Here is a 22,321-nt window from a genome sequence, read left to right on the forward strand (position 1 = left end):
CATAGGGTCACTATGGGTCGTAAGCGACTCGATGGCACATAACAACAACTATCTGCTTTCTGCCAAGATCCATCTGAAATTGGCAGTAATGTTTCTGGTGCCATGGCCTTTTCTAAACCAAACTTGTATTTGTGGCAGTTCTCTGTTAATGTATTACTCTAGTCTTTTAAAGGGTTTTGCTTGTGTGTGATAGCAGTGATATTGTGGGATAATTTCCATACTTTGTTGGGTCACCTTTTTTGGGGCTAGGAATAAATATAGATCTCTTCCATTTGGCCAGGTAGGTGTCCTCCAAATTTATTGGCACAATCTGATGAGAATATCTAAGACAGCATCTGTTTTTTGAACTATGTCAGTTGATATGCTGTAAATTCCCGTGGCCTTGTTTTTAATTATCAGAGTATAACTTTTCCTAATACCCTGATACTATCAATTCAGTGTCATATGGTTCTGTTTTGTCACCTCTGTCATTTTTTAATTGGGTTATGTGTGTCTTCTTTCTTTTCTTTTGTTAAGTTTGCCATTGATTTGTCAACTTAATTGACTTTTTTGAAGAACCATCTCCTGGTCTTGTTGATAGTTTTAATTGTTTTCTGTTTTCTATCTCCTTGATTTCAGCTCCCGTCCTTGTAATCAAATAATTTTCTTTCTTTGAGAGGCTGTGGGGGTTAGATTGTTGTCTTTTTTTTATTTGGTGGAGGTGACGGGTTAGATTATCAGTTTTGCTTCTTTATGTGTTTGCCTGTTGTTATGAACTGCCCCCTGGGGATTGGCTTAGCTGTGTCTTAGAGAGTTTGATATGTTGTGTTTTCACTTTCATTTGTTTTGAGGAACATTTTTATTTAATTTTTTTTATTTCTTCTAAACCCAATTCTGTTTTAACAAGGTTATTCAGCCTCCATATGGAGGGTTTTATGAACTTTATCCCTTTATTGTTAATTTCTAGTTTTACAGGATTGTAGTCTGAAAAAGTATTTTATATTTTTCATTGTTTTTTATTTTGTTGAGGCTTGTTTTATGTCCTAAAATATGATGAATTCTGGAGAATATACCATGTGTACTTTAGAAGAAAGTAAATTCTCTTTTAGTTGAGTTTAGTATCCTGGATATGTCTACATGGTTGAGTTGGCTGATTGCATAGTTTAGATCATCTGTATTTTTGTTAAGTTTATTTTGAGATGATCTATCCTTTGGTGAGAGTGGTGTGGTAAAGTCTCCTACCATTATTGTGGTACTGTATATTTCTTTTTTTCAAGTCTGTTAATAGTTATTTCATGTATTTTGAGGCCTATAAATTGGTGTGTAGATGTTGACCAATGTTGGGTGTTCTTAGTCTATTGTGCCTTAAATTATACAATACCCTTTCTTACCTTTTGTGGTGGATTTCATCGTGAAGTCTATTTTATCAGTGATTAGTATTGTCATACCCCCTTTTTTGTGGGTACCATTTTCTTGGTATATATTTTTAAGCCTTTGATTTTTAGTTCTTTTCCCTCATTTCTTAGATGTGTCTTTTCGCTTGAAGGCAGCATATTGATGAACTTTGGGGTTATTTTAATCTATTCTGCTATTCATTTTCTCCTGATTGGTATATTTAATTAATTCACATTAAGTGTGATTAAGTATGGATTGATGCTCAACATAAAGAAAACAAAGATTTTCACCACTGGACCAATTGGCAGCATCGTAATAGATGGTGAAGAGATCGAGAGTGTTAACAGCTTTAGTATACTTGTCTCCACAATCAGCACTCTTGGTACCAGCAGCCAGGAAATCAAAAGACAAATTGCATTGGGAAAATATGCTGTCAGGAACCTCTCTACAGTAATAAAGAGCAAAGATGTCAGGCTGGAGCCTCAGGTACACCCAGTCCATGCCATGGTGTTCACAGTTACTTGCTAGGCATCAGAAATTTGGACATCGACTAGGCATGATAGAAGGAGAATTGATACCTTTGAACTGTGGTGCTGGAAAAGAGTATTGAACATATACCATGGGCTGCCAGGAGAACAAACAGGTTTGTCCTAGAGAATGTGAAATCAGGCTGCTCCTTGGAGGCAAGGATTTTGAAGCTTCATTTGACATACATTGGACATGTTGGAAGGAGGTACCAGTCCTTGTAGAGGGACAGTGAAAGAAAGGAAGAACTTCTCTGAGATGGATTCATTCGGTGACTGTGGTAATAAGGGTGTGTCAGAGACAATAAGATTGGCACAGAATAGAGCAGGGTTTAGGGCTGTTGTACATAGAGTTGCTATGATTTGGAAGTGACCCGATGGCACATAACAGCAACAACAAGTGTGATTATTGACATGCCAGGTTTTATCACTGCCGTGTTGCTGTGCTGCTTTTTCTACTTTTTCTGGTAATTATAATTCATCCTCTTTTCTTTGGTGTCTATGTGTAAATCGTTTCCTTTGAATTTATTGTAGAGTTGGTCTTGTTTTCACAAATTCTATTAAATTTTTGCTTTTATGCAAATTACCTAATTTCTCCTTCATATTTGATAAACAGATTTCCTGGGTATAGGATGCTCAGCTGGCTGTTATTTTCCTTTAACCTTCTATATATGCCAACCCATTCCTTTCTTCCTTGCATGGTTTCTGCTGAGAAATCATAACTTAATCTAATTGTTTCTCCATTATAGGTGTTTTTCTGTTTTCTTGAATTGCTTTTAGTGTTCTATCCTGATCTTTGCTTTTGGAATATTTGACTATGACATGACTTGATGTTTTTCTCTTGGAGTTGTATCTATTTGAGCTACTTGAGTGTAAACTTCTTAGATCTTCATAATACCTGGGAAGTTGTCTTTTAATTCCTCTTCCACAGTTTTCTCAGTGCTTTCTTTGTCCCCATCCTGTTGTGGAAGGTTCCTTTTGATGTTGTGATTCTGAAGTTTTCTTTATTTTCTTTCCATCTGCTCTGATTTTACTTTTAGTATGTCCCAATTAAAATTTATGTCTTCCAGCTTACTACTTTTTTGTCCCTCCATTGTTTTGGACACTTCTGACATTTTGGCTTCAATATTCTGGGGTGTGCTTTTCTCTCTATTCCTTTTATTTCCAGTATGCACATTTCACTATTATAAACATGGGGAAAATGTAGCAAACCACATGAGTATTTACACTTCAGTGTATTCACCAGTTATCTCTATATTTTGTAATTATGTAAAGTTTTATTATCTTTTTTTATGCTTGTTTTCATTATCTGGTACTGCTGTAACAGAAATACCACAAAAGAGTGGATTGAACAAACAAAAATCTATTATCTCACAGTTGGGGAGCTAGAAGTACAAATTCAAGGTGCCGGCTCTAGGAGAAGGTTCTATGTCTGTTGGTTCAGGTAGATGGTCCTTGTCTTTTTATCTTCTGTTCTTTTGACTACATGAACTTCACACAGTGGGTCATCTGTCTCTTCCCACCATCTCTGCTTCCTTGCTTAGTCTGTTCTTTTTCTGTCTCAAAAAAGATTTACTCAAAACACACTTTGCGCTAATAGCGACTAACCATGTCTGATTAACATAACAAAGAAAACCCATTCTCAAATAGGCTTATAACTGCAAGTATAGAAATTGACATTTACAGCACACATTTTGATGGGGACACAACTCAAACTGTAGCATGCTTTTCTATCTTTTCCTAACTTTTTCTTAAAGTGATCATATAAAGTCAAGCAATGCAATTCAATAAATTTTGTAATTATTGAAGAATGAATTTAAGGCAGATAAGCATATTATACTAACTTTGAAATGAGGTTTCATATTCATTTTCAACTCAGGATTTCCTGTCTTCCCACTTGTAGTGACTTCATGGTTAGTTCTTTCATTATCAGAGGGAAGTAACTGACCATTTGCCCTTGGGTTATAGAACTGAGGCAACCTCCTTTACCTCTTGATCTTCTGTTTTCTTATCTAACAAATGATGTTCCTTCCAATAATAATATCTGAAAATTAAATGATAAGGATTTCTAAAATACCATTAGAAGCATCTCCTACAATCTGTAGCTCTTTTTTAAGCAACACTTTTTTTTTATTTCCCCTAACACAATTCTTTTAAGTTTTGTGCTTCTAACTTTCCTCCACCCACTCAAATTCTGATGATTTAATTTCCTTGGTAAAATGACATATTCTTCAAAGAACAGATTAAATGCTATCTTTCAGTCTATTCTCCAAAATGTCCTGACACAGCCTATAGGTCCTGTTGTTGTTTTATGTACTGTCAAGTCAGAACTGAGTCATAGCTGACCCTCCAGTAGGTTCTCAAAGGCAATAAATTGCGCAGAAGGAGATTGCCCATTCTTCTCCCTTGTGGGTGGCTGCTAGATTTGAATTGCCTGCTTCTGGTATTGCAGTGTGGCTCCTTACCATTAGGCCACCAGAATTCTATTACAGATCCTGTTGTTGTTAGATGCCATAGAATTGAGTAAGACTTATAGCAAACCTGATAACAACAGATTGGAACCCTGCCCTATTCTGTAGTATCCTCTCTTGATCGCCTTTGTCCTCAAGGAGCACCCTGGCTGCACCTTCTCCAAGACATATGTGTTTGTTCTTTTGGCTGTTCATGGGAGGCTCAGTGCTCTTCTCCAACACCACAGCTCACTATTGTTGTTGTTGTGGACTGCTGTAGTGGAACCGTTCCATCTTTGACCCTCCTGCTAGTTTTCAGAGGCAGGTAATCACACGAGAAGGGATTTTCCCATCTTTCTCCCACAAAGAGGACAATGGATTCAAACCGTGTGCTTTTGGGATTGAAGGACAGCTTCTAACCACTAGACCACCAGAGGTCCCTCACTAAATGAATATTGTCGACTGATTAATTGCATCTAAATGTCCTGAGAGATTCCCACCATCATAGAGAACTGTAGACAGTGTTAGAATCTAAGCAGAGATTGACTGATTTAACTTCAATTTTGAATTACTGACGCTTTTATTTTTTTCACCTTAGACTATTTTTATTGCACATTTCTGATAAATGGTCTTTACAGTAAGCACCTATCTAGGCTTAGACACATTTGTTTAAAACTTGAAATGATTAGCACTTCCAAAATACTAATTTTTTTTTAAATGAAGTGACTTTTTAGTTTACAATCGGAAAATTTAACTATTTGGAGTTATATAATTAGAAAATATTCCCTGGATTTGGTTATCAATTCCAATAGGTGTCTGACATATTAGTGGATGATGATCTGAATGCATACTGATGCAAGACTGTAAGCTTTATTTGGATTCATCCACCAGTATAAAATACAGCTTGTTTATAATTAACTGTTGTTGAATTTGTTGTTGTAAATTTTTACTTATACTGTATGCTTTAAATGGAAAAGCAAAATTTTAGAAACTAGCTCTCTTCATCTGATCCGTCCTTTCTGAGGCAAAATAAATGCTGTTTGATGTTTCCATGTGATTCATGTATACTGATACATTTCTTTTTAAACTTGCAGCAAATAGTGGCAGCAATAAACGCAGGCATTATACCTTTAGGAAACACCTCCAATCAAATCAGTCACTGGGATTTGGGAAGTTCCTTCTTCTTTGCTGGCACTGTTATTACAACCATAGGTAGGAGACAACTTATTTTGCTTTTTATTTTGGTAAAGTTTGTGAGTTAAATCTCATTTGTTTGATTTTGAAAATAAACATTTGGTCAAAATGATCTACTGAAGATAGAAAACTAAATTTTAGCAAATTGATTTTGAAATGAGGGTTTTAAGTACTTGAACAAAGGAATGATGGAAATGAATTATTTACTGTTTCTGAACACTTAGCTAAATTCCAAATAGATATGAAACACTAGAACAGTATGGTTGAGTTATTTGATTAATGATAGGGATGCCAACAAATGGCTTAAATGATAGGCTTTTCTCTGCAAGTGATTTTAAATTTTATCACACCTTTGACTTTCTAAATCAGGAATGGATTTGAGTATAATTTTAATATTCTTTTCATGAAGTTTTTGTTTGATGTCATCTTTTTCAGTTTGTAAATTTTAATTCTACACTTCAATTAGCTTTACCTAGCCTTATATGATTGTTTACTGGGATAATTTCGGGACTTGCCTTTTGTACACTGTGTTTTTCTATTAGCACAGATGCAAAAGAATATTAGCTTTGAAATATGCATATGGGATAAAAAGGATTATAAGTTTAGATCATTGCTGTTTTGCTTTTTAATCGTATTATTTGTTACAGAGTTAAAACATGAATAGTTCTGGTGACACAGTAACAAAGCACTTGGCTGCTTAGTGAAAAGTTGCTGGTTCAAACTCACTCACTATGTCATTGGAGAAAGAACTGGAAGTCTACTTACATAAATGTTGTTGTTGCTGTTGTTGTATACCATTGAGTTGGATCCAGCCCACAGCTGACCCTCTCTGGGTTGACAGATGCAGATAATCACACTGGGAGAGACATCCTTCTCCCACGACAGATCCTGTGGGGATTTTCTACTCTGTAACATGAGGTTGCTATGGGTTAGAATTGACTCTATGGCACACAACAAGGGAATATGGTCTCTTTTTAATACTCAACCATATATTTATGCAACATCTTTCTGGGCAATAGAATGAATGCAGATAGATGTCCTTTGCTCCACTAGTCAGTCATTTAGTGTCCAAGAAATCGCCAGAGGATGTAAATGATGTTTGTAAGACTGTGAGGCTCTACAGAAAGTTATAACTATCCTAAGGAGCCTAGGTGGCCATTGGTACAGAAGGTTATGTGTTCTGCTGCTAACTGAAAGGTTGACAGTTTGAACCCACCAAGCCACATCATGGGAACAAGACTCAATGTTCTGCTCCCACAAAGATTACAGCCTAGAAAATAGTGCGCGGCAGTTCTACCCTGACAAACAGGGTCACTGTGAGTCAAACAACAGCAACACAGCCTTTCTACTCCTGGGAATGATTTGATGCTTGACTTATTCTTTTTAAAGAAAGGAAGTAAATTGGCTTTCACCAATGGGAAGAATCTATAGATGAAGAAATATCTGCACAAAAGGGAGCTCTTTTCCTCTGCATGTGTTTAGGATGAGATTTCCTCTTGTGAGTTTAATTTCTGGTTTTGGAAAATGAATTTGTGTTCTGCAAATTTCAGTTCTATTCTTCAGTATGATTGTGTATTGATGAAATGCAAAGTTTTCAAATCAATACTTTTCATCAAAGTCCTAAATAAGAGAATTCATGGGCACTTAACTGATGGACTATCACTTGAGGCTCTCCCTGTGAAAGGAGGCTACCCTGTCATTATATGAATTTTCCATAGTACTTCTTTGTCCTGGGCCACTTGCCAGTGAAATACCTTCATTTGTTGATTTTGTCTCAGTTAAGAGGTCAAGGAACTATGTTTACCCCTACATTTCCTTTGCGGAGGTCAAAAATTGTGTGGCTGTGAAAATTTGGAAGAATGGCAACCTTGATTTCTAACCATAATAACAGGTTGCCTTTGGACCTTAGACATCTTGGCCATTTCAAATGTGGAATTAACTATTTCTTGTGTAAACTGCTTAGAGTCAGGAAGGGGGGAAAATAGGCACACAGACTGAGTGAGAATGATTTGTTGCTGCCCAAGGAAAACCCAAAAGCTCATCCTGACTACCACTAAATAATTTTGCAAGAGACTCAGTCATTATACAGACTTAGTGTTGTACCGTATGTTTATAAACAGTCTCATTCTTTTGAATCCCTTGGTTCGGTACGTTTTGCAGACATATACTTCAATGCATGAAAAAAAACCCCTAAACTATTATTACCAGCATTACCCCAAATTACAGCCATTAAACACAGTAGCTGATTATGTGGGCTGCTTAGGTAGCTGCCTGGCAGCCCAAATCGTAGACAGTTCCAGCTCTGACTATGGCCATAGGTGGATTAAGTCATCCTGGGTCACACACACAGGGACCTTTTACTCTATGACCTTTTATTCCTGCATCAAGGCTTTACTTTGGACTAGATTATAATCTAGAACAGAGGGTAAGCTATTTTGTCTACTTCGTAAGTGTGTAATTAACATCCAAATCATTATTCTTTAAAATTCTGTGTATTACTACTAATAATAATTGTGTGAACTTTGAATAGTTCCAGCAATAATAGAAGTTTAAAGTTCCAACACTAGCTGCTCTGCATGAGTCATTTGAAAACAGAATTTGGGAGAGTTTTGGGAAAAAATAATTGCAGTGGCTTTTATAGGATGTCTGGTACAGGCAGTGCTACATGAAGCTGGTTTGGTCGTAGTTGTTGAGGGTGTTTCAGTTCAGTTTTATGGATTTGCCTGTGAAGCCACAGTGACCCTTATGGTTTTTGGAAATATCCTAAGGTAAATTGGCTAGGCAAAACATTCATAATGCTAATATTGAAGACTTCATTTCAGGGCTATCTTTGTCTCTCTCTGTATCTCTCTGTCTGTGTCCGTCTCTCTCTCTCTCTCATAATGCAGGAGAAAAATGGAAAATCTTTTCCATGTGATTTAATTCTTTAAAAACCTGCTGGCGGGTCAGTTATGGGTCAATTTTGACTCAATGGCACATGACAATAACAATAAATATATCTCTGTCTCTATATCTATCTATGTATCTATGTGTCTATCTATCTATCTATCTAGCATCTATCTTCAGAATAATACCTACCATGCATTTCCCAAATATCATTCTATACCTATAATGACATTCACTCTTTTTCTCAAGAATGCCTAACTTTTAGTTCATCAGCCAACTCTGTTGTCTCTACCTGTTGCTTTTGTGTACTGCCAAGTCAGAACTAACCCAAAATTGACCCTCCACTGGGTTATCAGAAGCAGTTAATTACACAGCAGTAGATTGCCCATCCTTCTCCCACAGAGCAGTTGGTGGATTTGAATAGCATGCCTTCACGATTACAGCACAGCTTCTTGCCACTAGGCTGCCAGAGCCTTTAAAATAGACCCTGAGTTTAATTACTGCTCACCATTTAAACCAGTTTAAACCTGCATTATCTCTTGTCAGGTTTATCACTTCAATCTACCTTTCAGAACCCTGAGTAGAATTTAGTTGAAGCAAAATTTGTCATCTGTCCCACTGAGGTGGACCTTCTGTGAATTTTGAGTTTTTGCTCTATTCTCCGTGCATGGTGTATAATGGATCTTTAGTAATTCTTGGTATTAAAAAATATGTAGTCATAAATGATGATGACTTATCAGAGATTAACTAAAAAACTTAATCTGCAGTGGAATTGAATCCTATGAAATGAAATTCTTAACTTATTAGCAGATTGCATTACTAAGGGTACTTTTTGTTGTTGTTCATTTATCTATTCAACAAAAAAATAAAACACTATAGGTCTACCAATGTAATGATAAAAATTTGTACCCGTTTACCTCAAATCACTTGAAGACTGGTCAAGGAGAGTAATTGGTAAAGAGACATTTACAGCTTAGCATGGCATACATTTAATCAGAACTTATATGCGGGACACTTAAGATGGATATTAAGGTAGGTAGGTGGGTGAGTGAGGAAGGGACAAGGAATACTTCCTTTCCAAAGGCAGATGCTGTTTCAGCAGAGCTTGGAAAGAGAGTCAGGAATTGAGCAGACGGCTGAAGGTATAAAGGGAGCATTCCAGGTATGAACAACCCATGTAGGAAAGCTGGGTGATAAGAACCACTACAGCTTGCTTAGGAATCCCATCGTTGTCTAAACAGTTATTTGCATTTGAAAGTATTCATCCTTTGGACCTTGTAAATCTGGTCAACTTAAGTGACTTTTGTTGTATCATTGCTAGTTCTGACAACTGCTAGCAACATAAAGCAAATGACAGATTCTGCTTACAGTCATATATGGGAAGTAGACTTTACACATATGAAATAAGATTAACAGAGAAAAGTCTTGTAAAATCACATCATATGAAAGTGTAAGCCCTATATTGTTATTTTTTAGGTGACATCAAACCAACTCTGAGTCACAATGACCCTATGAACAGCAGAGCTAAATCTTGTTCTATACTTACTATCTTTAATATGCTGGAGTCCATTTTTACAGTCACTCTGTCAATCCATCTTTCTGAAAGTCTTCCTCTCTCTCTCTCTCTGGCCCTCCACCATTCCCAGCATTATGTCTTTTCTCAAGGACTGGTGCATCCTAACAGCATGCCCAAAGCACATGAGATGAAGTTTCACTGTCCTTGAGGACCTCCCAGTTTGCATTTCCTCCAAGACAGACTTGCTTGTTCTCTTGGCACTCCACGGGATGTTCACTACTCTTCACTGCAATTCAGAGGAGTTAGTTTTTTTCTTCTGTCATCTCTATTCATTAAGTCTTAGAAGAATACAGAAAAAGAGGAGAAAACCCTGAAATGGACTGGAATGAGGAAGAAAGGCTTACTTGGAGAAGCAGAATTTAAACTATAAATAAGAGGTGTTGGTTTATACTGATGGAGTGATAAAAAGCTTTTCAGTCTGTGACATGGCTAAGCAAGAATACAGAGAGGAATGAGTTCAATTTATTTGAGTGCTAGGAAGGTAAGTGTTTAATCAGATGAGAGAATTGTTTAAGGCAATAATGGGAAAAGCTGCTGGTTGATTTAGATATGAAAAAATATAATGTAACTTGATGTTTAAGGGTTCTTAAAGTACTATAATGAGTTAGGACATGAATTTTAAGGAGGTGAAGGATTGGGTTAAAGTGACACTAGAAGATGCATTTATCAGCTAGAGTGTAAATAGAGACTGAGAGTTCTGAGAGCAATTAGGAGGCTATTGTAGCCATTTATAATATAGTGTGCCAGGCAGAAGGAACAAAACTATTGACTGGGATGACAGGGGATTGTGTTGAAAGATAAATGCACAAAGAAATGTTGAAATATTTAGAAGTAAGAATTCACAAGCCCTGGTGTAGAAAAAGGTCCCTGATTGGTACAGGTAGTTTGCAATCTTAGATTCTTAAATTTTGTGGTGTTGAATTTACCTAGTGGCACTATGGAGGAAAGGGTAGTGATCTGTTTTTGTGAAGGTGGAGTCTCCATGAGTCATCATCATAAGGTGAAATGGACTGGTCAACATGTTATGTGCTGTTGAGTTGCCTGTGCCTCATAGTGACCCTACGTAGAACAGCTCTGAAGCCTGCCCTGCCCTGAGCCAGTTTCAGTGAGACACATCTACCCTCATTGCCCCAGTTATTGTATCAATCCATCTCATCCAGTGTCTTCCTCTCCTGCGTCTGTCCCTCCACCCTTCTAAGCATGATGTCCTTCTCCAAGGACTCATGCCTCCTGGACACATACCCAAACTATGTGAGATGGAGCTTCAAAATCCTAGCCTCCAAGGAGAAACATGGTTTCACCTTCTCCAAAACAGACCTCTTTGTTTTCTTGGTAGTCCATGGTATGTTCAAGACTTTTCTCCAGCACCACAACTCAAAGGTGTCAGTTCCTCTTCTGTCATTCTTAGTCATTGCCAAACTCTCTGATGCAAAGCAAGTAATTTTGAAGACCATGGCCTGAATCAGGCACATTTTATTCTCTAGACAGACATAGTTGCTTCTCAGTACTCTGGAGAGGCCCCTGACGGTAGATTTACCTAATGCAATTTTTCTGGACTGCTGGTGCCAAGAGTGTTGATTGTGGAGCTGAGCAAACTATAACTGTTAACAACCTGTTTCTTCTCCAACTATCATAGTGTTACCAATCAGACAAGTGGTGAGAATCTTTGTCTTTTTGATGTTGAACTTCAAACCATATTGAAGATGACAGTCCTTTAACTTCTGCAGCAAGCACTTCAGGTTCTCCTCAGTTTCAGCAAGCAAGGTTGTGTCATCTTTATAATGTAGGTTGTTGATGACTTTTCCTCCAATTCTGATGTCACATTCCTCTTCATAAAGCCTAGCCTCCTGATTGATCTGCTCTGTATAGAGATTGAAAAGGTATGGAGACAGAATGCATCCCTGATGCACTCCCTTCCTGATTTGGAACCATGTTCTGTTCTGAGGACTACTTCCTGGTCCAAGTCTAGGTTTTGCATAAGCACAATCAAGTGTTTGGTCAACATGATGTTTTTTAGTTTGTCAATTTTGATTTGGTGAATAATACAATGAAGAGACCATATTTAGGTAGCAAGATTTTAATTAATAGACTTTGCTTATAAAGTTGTATTCATAGAACTTATTAAGGAAATTAATGTGATTATCAGTTTTTACATTGTATAATGTTAGGGCCACCACTTATCTGTCAGCTTGTTGCATTCTGATAACTTGTATATAGCTGTGATGCAGGAAGCTTAGTAACTGATATCTCTAATACCAGCAGGTCACCCATGGGGAACAGAGTTTAGCTTCCAGGCTAAAGCAGACTAGGATAAAGCCTGGTGATCTACTTTTTGAAAATTGTTGTTAGGTGCCATTGAGTCATGTATAAAGCATAGCAACCTCATCAACAACCGGTCTCATCTTTGGCCTATCCTGTACCATCCAAACCATCTCTGACACAGTTGAGCCTCATTTTAGCTACATTCGCACTCACTGTGTCAGCCTATCTCATTGAGGATCTTCCTCTCTTTAGCTGACTCTCCACATTTCTAAGCATGATATCCCTCTTGAAGGAATAGCCTCTTCTAGTAACATACCCAAAGTACATGAGACAAAGCTTTGTCATCCTGGCCTCAGAGCATTTTGACTACACTTTCTCCAATACATATTTGTTTGGGGTTTGGGTTGTTTTGTTGTGGATTTTTTTTTGGTAGTCTGTGGGATAGTCTGTACTCTTTCCAACACCATATACAGCTCAAAGGCATCAATTATTTTTCTGTCATCCTTATTCATTGTCCAGCTTTCAAATGCATAGCAAGTGCTGGAAAAGACTGTGGCCTGAATGAGGTTCATCATAGTCTTTAAATTGATATCATTGCTCCTCAGTAATTTAAAGAGCTCCCTGACAACACACTTGTCCAATGCAATGTATCTCCTGATCTCCTGACTGCTGGTACCAAGTGAATCTCCTAACTGCTATGAATCCAAGAGAGATGAAATCGTTGATAGCTTAAGTATTTGCTCTATCTGTCATGATGTTGCTTATTGGTCCAGTAGTGAGGACTTTTGTCTTCTTGTTGTTGATTTGCAATCCATGTTGAAGTCTGTGGTCTTTGATCTTCTGCACTAAGCTCTTCAAGTCCTGTACACTTTAAGCAAACAAGATTGCAACTTCTGCATAATACAAGTTTTTGATCAATCTTCCTCTAGTCCTGATCCCACATTTTTCTTCATAAAGTCCATCTTCTTGAATGACTCACTCATTCAAGAATGAACTTGAGAGAGGACTGTTAGAAGTTCAAGCTGGATTTATAAGAGGTAATGACATCAGGAATATTAAGGCTGATGTCAGATGGATCCTGCCTGAAAACAGAATACCAGAAGAATGTCTCTTTGCATCTCATTGACTCTACTGAAAGCCCTCTATTGGGCTTTCAGAGGCAGTAAATTTCACAAGTAGGGATTTCTCATCTTTGTCTCACAGTGCGATTGGTGAATTTGAAATATGTGACTTTGTATTGAAAGGATAGCTCCTTACCCCTAAGCCACCAGAGTTCCTTAACAGAGGACTAGACCACACTAATACTTACGTAGAGGACTTAGGACTGGGCATGACTTGGTTCTGTGGTACATGGAGTTTCTGTGTGTCTGAGCCACCTGGATGACAACTAACAACAATGACATGAGGATTTTTTTTTAGTTAGTATTTTCCCTTTAATATCTATCTGTTCATTCTTCACTCATCCAGACTAGAAACACAAGCTGAACAGATTCCCCCTTCACTGTTATTTAAGAGATTGTCAACAATGGGACAAATTAATATACAACACCATTGAAAATAGCAAGAAACGTCGAAGAAGTTCACACAATAAGATGATGGAGGATCAATGATGGAGACAGAGCAAACGCAGGAATCCAGAATTAAGGTTGCGTAGAAAAGTGTACTCGGAGTGGAGGATGTGGGGGAAGGGATGGGGGAATTGTATACCAATGAAGGAATTTTTTTTCTTTTTCTTTTCGGAGAGGGGAGCGAACTGGTGGGGAGGGGTGGGCAGGGAGAAAAGTGTGGCAATGAATGAATTTCGGAAATCCAAAACCTCTATAAATGTTTATTAAAATTAATAATAATAAAAATTTTAAAAAAAGAATGTAAGGGGAAAAAAAAAAAGGCCAGTCTGGAAAGAATTTTCTGAGGAGGAAGTATTTAAGCTGAAACCAAAGAGGTAAAAAAATTTTGATATGGAAAGAGAAATGGGAAGAGGAGTTCTGACAAAGAGCATAGTAATTGCAATGATTTTGGAATGTTCACAGAATATAGGTGTGGCTGTTCGTGTAGATGCTGGGGGAAGGAGCACAGAAAGAAGAGGCAAGGTTAGCAACAAAAGCAGGGGCCAGCATCTGTTGGACTTGGTAGTTGGTTTTGTCATTAAGTACCCCTGAGTTGACTATGACTCTTATTGACTTTATGAACAATGGGTCTGCACTGCGCTCTATCCTGTGCCATCCTCATCATCTCTGACAAAGTTAAGTCCACTGTTAGTATCACTGTGTCAATCCATCTGGTTCAGTGTCTTCCTCTCCTTTCCTGACTTTCCACCTTTCCAAGCATGATGGTTTTTCTTCCAAGATTTTTCCTTAGAATCCTCTAGGAGTGGAACCTGAAGCTTGAAATGATTTTTCCCTTCTTTCAGCATGGGAAATGCAGAGCATGTTCTTCCCTTTAGATTTTCAAAGTTCACTTGTCCTGGAAAGGGTTAAACCGGGTGGCTCCTTGGAGGCAAGGATTCTGAGGCTCTGTCTAACATACTTTGGACATGTTGTGAGGAGAGACCGGTCCTTAGAGAGGGACATCATGCTTGGGAGGGTGGAGGGACAGCGCAGGAGAGGAAGGCCCTCTATGAGGTAGACTGATTCAGTGACTGGGATAATTGGGATGGGAGTGTCAGAGACACTGCGAATGGCACAGGACAGAGCGGAGTTTAGGGCTGTTGTACATAGGGTCGCTATGAGTTGCAAGCGACTCCACGGCACATAACAACAACAACAACTTCTTTCAACACATACCGTATTTTGCTTTATATTCTCAAGCTGCCCTTTGATATCTGTTTAGCTCCTTCAGCATTTCTTCCCTTTGCTTTAGCTTCTTTACATTCTAGTACAAGTTTCAAAGTCTCTTTTCATAGCCATTTTGGTCTTTTCTTTATTTCCTATCTGTGTTATGATTTTTTACTTTCTTCATGGATGATATTCCTGCTATCATTCCACAACTCTTCTAGACTTTGGTCGTCAGTGTTCAGTATACCAAATCAGTTCTTGAGATGATTTTTTAATTTAGTTGGCATACATACAATCAAGATTGTGGTTTGTTTCTCATGGACTTGTTTTCATTTTCTTCAGCATCAGTTTGAACTTGTACATGAGTAACTGATGGTGTGTTCAATAGTCAACCCTTCACCCTATTTGGGTGTGGTTTTTAAAAAAAATCATATATATTTGTTTTATTAACACCTCATATAATATGCTTCAACATTTTAAACATCTCAGTAAAAATACAAAGAAACTACCCATTCTCAACTTGGAGAGATCATCTCTTTAAGTCCCCAGTGAATCTTTCTTATTCCTTCACCCCTTCTAGGCACTCACACTAACTGGCCTGATGATTTTTCCTCTCTCCTTATTTGGCCCCTTTCTCTACTTCCCCTCTCCATTTTGAACACTTATACAAATCTTGCTTAATTATCCTCCTATTATCACAGTAGTTGTCTTATGCAATATTTATCTTTATATGATGGAGTGATTTCACTAAACATAATGTTCTCTAGACTTTCCCATGATGTATAATATCTTATGAGATTGTTCCTTTCTGCTACATAGTGTTGCATTGTATGAATGTACCATAGTTTCTCAGTTCATTTGTTTGTTAATGGCATTTGGACTTTCCATTTTCTTGGTATTATGAATACTGCTATGAGTATAAGTATACATATCTCCATTTGTGTCTCAGTTCTGATTTTTTGGGGGGTATATTACTAACAATAGAATAGCTTGGTCATTGTGATTTCCATGTTCAGCTTTTTAAGGAGATATCAAACTGCATTCCAGAGTGGTTGAACAATTTTACAATCTCATCAGCAGTGTCTAAGATTTTCCATCTCTCCACATCTTCTCAAACATTTATTGTTTGCACTGTGTCAAACCATCTCATCCAGGGTCTTTTTCTCCTGCACTGACTCTTTGCTCTTTTAAGTTAATGTCATTCTCCAAGGACTACCCCTTTTGACAACGTCTAAAATATGTGAAACAGAGTTTTAAAATCTTTGCTTGCAATGAGCAACATGGTTTACCCTTTCCCAAACAGACTTGTTTGTTTTCTTGGCAATTTATGATATATTCAGTACTCTTCTTCAGCATTATGACTCAAAGACACTGATTATTCTTTGTCATCCTTCTTCATTGTCCAGCTCTCAGATGCATAGCAAGAAATTGCGAAAACCATGGCTTGGCTTAGGCACACCTTAGTCTCTTGGATCAGGCACAACTTAGTCTCTAAACTGTCTTCATTGATTTTTAGCATTCTGCAGAGGACTCTGACAACAGATTTTCCCAATTCAATTACTCTTTTGATTTCCTGATTGCTGGTACCAAAGGTGTTGATTGTGAATCTGAACAAGATGAAGTTGTTACCAACTTCAATCTCTCCTCCATTTATCATGGTACTGCCTATTGGCCTCATGGTGAAATCTTTGTTTCTTGATGCTGATATGCAATTCATAATGAAGGCTACAGTCCTTGATCTTCTGTAGGAAATGCACCTCAGTTTCAGTGAGCAAGGTTGTGTTATTAGCATAACAGTTGTTGATAAGTCTCTCTCCAATTCTTGTATCGTATTCTTCTTTATAAAGTCCAGCCTCCCAAATGATCTATTCTGCGCATAGATTGAAAAAGTATGGGGAAATAATACATCCCTGACACATTCTTTTCTTGATTTTGAACTATGAAATGTTCCCTTGTGCTGGTAATACAACAGCTTCTTGGTCAAGGTATAGGTTTTGAATGAACACAATTAAGTGTTCTGGGATTCTCATTCTTCTCAATGTTAGCCTCAATTTGTTGGGATTCACACAATCAATTTCCTTTGCATAGTCAATGAAACACAAAGAGAAATCCTTCTAGTACTTTCTGCTTTGAGCCAAACCAAACTGACATCAACAATGATATCCCTAATGCCATTGGCTCTTATAAATCCAGCTTTTCTGGCAGTTCTCTGTTGATGTAGTTATTGACCTAGTCATTTTTTAATGCTTCGTAATAGTCTGTAAACTTATAAGATGCTTGCCTGAAATACTGTTTCCAAATATTTTCCCAGTCCTTTTTATTACACCGTATTGGAGAAAATCATTTACGCAAATAGTGATTTTATATTAAGAAAATCTCATTTGTCCATTTTATCCTCTCCTGGTTGGGCATTTTTTACTATGTTTGCACACCAATTTATGCCATAGACTACCTGGCCCTGTGTTGACTGCTGATACTGAATTTCTCCAATCAGCTCTTTCCACAGATGGAAGGAATCTGATTACTCTAGTTTATTAGGTGAAATTTATGTGTAAATGTCCTTTTATGATTTTTAATATTTTATTGTACTTTTACAAAAGTTTACACAAAGGTTGGAATTTCTTTCATTCACTGATGCACATTTTCCTCCCTCCTCCAGTTCACTTTGTGATGTACATTTTTTTCCATACTGTTAATTGTCTTACATATACTGCCTAATCACACGTTACTTTCAGATAGTCCTTTCCTTTATCTGTTCCAGTAATTGTTCAATACTCTATCATTCAGTCTCCAGCCTCATTTCTTTCACCAAGTCTTCAAGATACTCAAATGCTGTAACATTTTTTCTCAATGGAAAACAAGCTTGGATACAAGAATCAGAATTTGCTTATTTTTATTATTCTGTCATTATGATTTCTGGTGTCAGAATGTAAATAACAAAGACATTACTGGAGTTAATAAGATTCTAAATATTGTGACAGCTCTTAAGAAAGGCATTAGTTTGGAACAACATTTTTTTGTATTCACAAAGAACTCTTTTTTGGTTTCTGCGTTTTTTTTACCACTCAAATGTAGAAATTGCATTCAGCTATTTATTTAGTTTGCATGTTTAGTATGTTGGTGTTTTCCCTACTTGGAATTACTAAAGCTGCTGTGAAAATTACCTCAGATTGATTATACAGTTTGATATAGTGTTTAATTGATTAGAAAAATGACAAAATAAAAAGAAAAAAATTATAGATGTAGCATAATTTTGGCAAGTAATTAAGATTAAAGATAAATTATCAAACATTAATATTAATATCACACACAAGCAAGATCCTGCTGAAGATTATCCAAAAATGACCAGAACAGTACTTCAGCAGAGAACTGCCAGATATGCATGCTGGGTTTAGAAGAGGCAATGACACTAGGGACATCATAGCCAAAGTTAGCTAGATTGTTGGCTGAAAGCAGAGAGTACTAGAGGAATATATATATATATATATATATATATATATATATATATATATATATATATATATATATGTTTCATTGACTATGAAAAGGCATTTGACTGTGTGGATTACAATAAATTGTGGCTAAACTTAAGAAGAAACAGGTATCTCGGAACCTGCAATTGTGCTCATGTGAAATCTATGTTTGGACCACAAAGCAGACATCAGAAAAGAGCAAGGAAACACTGTGTGGTTCAAAAAATCAGAAAAGGTGTATGACAGGGATGCATTCTACCTCCATACTCTTTCAATCTATGTATGGAACAGATCATTCGGCAGGCGGGACTTTATGAGGAGAAATGTGGCACCAGAATTGAAGGAAGTCTTCAGGAGGAACTCAGGATTGCACTTATGCCTGTGTTATGCAGATGACACAACCATATGGATTAAAGCTCAATATCTAGAAAACAGATTCTCCCCACTGGACCAATTGATAGTATGAATTTCAGTTTGCTTGGTTCCACAATCAATACTTTTGGCACCAACAATCAAGAAATCAAAAGACTAATTGCATTGGGAAAAATCTATTGTCAAGGACCTCTCCATAGTACTGAAGAGCAACAGTATCAGTCTAGAGACTAAGGTGTGCCTGATCCAGGCTATGGTCTTCACAATTACTTTCTATGCATCAGAGAGCAGAACAATGATTAAGGAGGGTAGAAGAGAGATCAGTGCCTTTGAATTGTGGTGCCAGAGAAGAGCATTGAACATATTGCCAGGAGAACAAACAAGTCTGGCCTGGAGAGAGTGAAAACAAGTTGCTCCTTGGAGGCAAGGATATTGAAGCTCTGCCTGATATACTTTGGGCATATTGCAAGGAGGAACAGGCCCTTGGAGAAGGACGTGGAAGGGTAGAAGAACAGAGTAAGAGAGGAAGACCTGCATGAGATGGGTTGGCTCAGTAACCGAGGTAATGAGTAGATGTGTTGGAGACAGTGAAATTGAGCCAAGATAGGGTAGGATTCAGGGCTATTATTGTACATAGTGTCACTGAATTGCAGATGACTTGATAACACATAAGAACAACAGCGACAACTAATGGCATAATCTTTAGGGAGTTGTGTTGTTAACCTAAAGGCAGCATTTTTCATATATTTCAAATCCACCAGAGGTTCCACAGAAAAAAGAGGAACAGTTTCTTTCTATATAATTTACAGCTTCCCTAAAAACCACTGGAGTTTCATAAGCAGTGAATAATTTCTGAATCAAGAGCAATAAATTGAGATACTTTAAAATTCATACAAAGAGAGAGAGGGGCTTTTGCATCACAGAGATTGTATTGAAAATGGTAAACCCTTTTACATATTTTCATCAGGGAATATAGTATTCCTTTTTGTTAGATGAGGCGTACTTGTAAAAGAATGTTTTCTGTTCAGTCTTGTGACCTCTTGAAGCTATCTCCTGATCTTGAAAATGAATGGCTTTGAAGCTATGGTGTAGAATTTGACAGTAAGCATTTTCTTAGAGGATGATATCATCTAGCTAGGTTTGAGTGTTGAGTGCTATTTTATTAATTTAGTTCACTCATAACTCTGTGGCATTTCACTAGTCTTTTGGCTGTTAGGGAATTGCATGTTTACTAAACGTTGGAAAGCCATTTCCAAGGAAAGTTACAGTAATATCAGGCAATTAAAAATACAAATAATTTTAGAAGGTGTTTTCCAGTTCCACGTTGACAATCTCACTGCATTTTCCTTAAATCAATCTGCTAATGTAAGGGATTACTTTTCTACAATTTGTAATTTTGCTCTTTGCATTTGAATTATGGTGCCAGCAAAGAATGAATTGCCAGATAATCAAACAAATTTGTTTTGGGAAAAGTGTAGCTGGAATGTTCCTTATAAGAAAGGATGACAAGACTTAATCTCATGTGCTTTTGTCTTGGCATTAAGAAGAACTAATCCATGGAATGGATATAATGCTTGGTAAGGATTTTGAAGCTATGTCTCACATACTTTGGGCACATGGCCAGGAGACTGGTTCTTGGAGAAGGACATCATGCTTGGAAGGGTGGAGGGACAGTGCAGGAGAGGAAGACCCTAAATGAGATGGATTGATATAGTATCTGGGGCAATGCAGGTTGGTGTGTCAGAATTAGTGAGACTGGCTCAGGACAGGGATGGGTTCAGAGCTACTCTACATAGGGTCGCTTTACATCGCAGATGACTCAATGGCACATAACAGCAACACTGTACTATACTAGGGTTTTGTTTTTTATTTAAGCCTCTTATTTAGAGTAAATGAGATCTTAGGTTCTTTGTGTTTAAAAGTCAGTTGCTATTATATATTCTTCTAAGTTGTACAGCACTCTTCTGTCAATATACTGTATAGAGGTAAGCTGGGATTGCTGTGATGCTGAACATTGTGCCATTGGGGTGTCAAATGCCATAATGGTTACACATGATGGACAGTGTTTGGTGGGGCTCCCAGTTTAATACAGATTTGGAAGCAGATGTAACATCCACATCCTAAACAACATGCCTCTGGAAACTATGAACTTGGGTAAATGTTGATAGTTATAGAAAGGCTTCAGGCCTTTTGTTCATAGAGTCGTTATGAGTCTTTCTCGATTTCACAGCAGTCAACAACAACAAAGATAGGAAGTTATTTAAAAAGATAACAGCCTTCAATGAATGCATTAATAAAGTGACTACAGTAGTGGTCTCAAATACAGTCATGGTAGTACAAGACCAGGTAATATTTTACTCTGTTGTACATGAGATTGCTATGACTTGGAACCAAGTTGATGGCACTTGATATCAACAATATCTGATTCTGGTATTGTCTAGCACTGGAAGATGGTCTGAATCATTGATTCTCCACTACTCTCCAATCCACTCAAATTAATTAGTGAACCCTCTCTCAAGTTATTAGCATCTATTCTTGTCGTTCAAAAATCTTCATGCACACTTATGTTTTAAATTGTTTCTCAGACAAAATATATCTTACCAGTAGTAAGGTTAATTACATACCAGCGATTCAGCAGTCTGAAGTGCAAAATCATTGTTAATTAATAATAAAGCTGAATAATTTAACATATAGTTTTATAACATCCAGGATGAAAAAATTGAATACTTTCTTACAAATGTGTGTTGCTTTAGTCCAGAAGATACTCATTTGAGAGCTCATAGCCATGCAGACTGAGATGTGGGAAAGAGATTTGAGAGCTGTTAAGGGGGTGATATTTTCCAGAGTGGGGCAGATTTTGCTTTCCTCAAGTTATTGAGATTTTATATCTTGTGTTTTTTTTAGTTGTAGGAAAACAGAGTGAGATAGCAAAGATATACCAGAAACTGATAATATAGTGTAAAGAGGTTGGGCTATTGGGTACTGAGGATGAGCTGGGAACCTAGAGGATGGGGGTTTGTGCTGCCAACTCAAAGGCTGACAGTTTGAATATATCGGCTGCTCCTCCTGTGCAATTTACAGCCCTGGAAACCATTTGGAGGGTAAGCTATGCGTTCTGACTCAATAGCATTGATTTTGAGAGTTTTTTTAGTCATTCACATCTTAGATGAGCTCAAGAATTTATTCCAAAAACAAAATACACTTCATATATTTATGCAAACTTCTAGAAAATTAAAAATATATTCTTCTTATTATTATATTGGTTTATTTACAAAGTTCATTGCTACTGCATACTGCAGTGTGTGAATGTACCATAACTTCTCAAACCATTTGATTGTGATTGGACATTTGGGCTGTTTCCATGTTCTTGTGATGGTGAATAATGCTGCTGTGAACAATGATATACAAATCTCTGTGCCTGTTTTCATTTTCTCAG

The 22,321-nt window shown here is 37.2% G+C and overlaps 1 protein-coding gene across 3 annotated transcripts in view; it reads left to right on the top strand.

The window, feature by feature from the left end:
- KCNK2 (potassium channel, subfamily K, member 2) overlaps positions 1–22,321 on the top strand; it is a 453,725-nt gene that overhangs the window by 267,457 nt on the left and 163,947 nt on the right. For all 3 annotated transcript variants that reach the window (XM_006890556.1, XM_006890557.1, XM_006890555.1), the window contains exon 3: positions 5,443–5,560. In XM_006890556.1, the coding sequence (XP_006890618.1) occupies positions 5,443–5,560 (118 nt within the window). The remainder of the gene's footprint in view (positions 1–5,442; positions 5,561–22,321) is intronic.

The sequence above is a fragment of the Elephantulus edwardii genome, unplaced genomic scaffold (assembly GCF_000299155.1).
Source record: "Elephantulus edwardii isolate Elephantulus edwardi_28Jun2011 unplaced genomic scaffold, EleEdw1.0 scaffold00090, whole genome shotgun sequence".
Taxonomy (NCBI): Eukaryota; Metazoa; Chordata; class Mammalia; order Macroscelidea; family Macroscelididae; genus Elephantulus; species Elephantulus edwardii.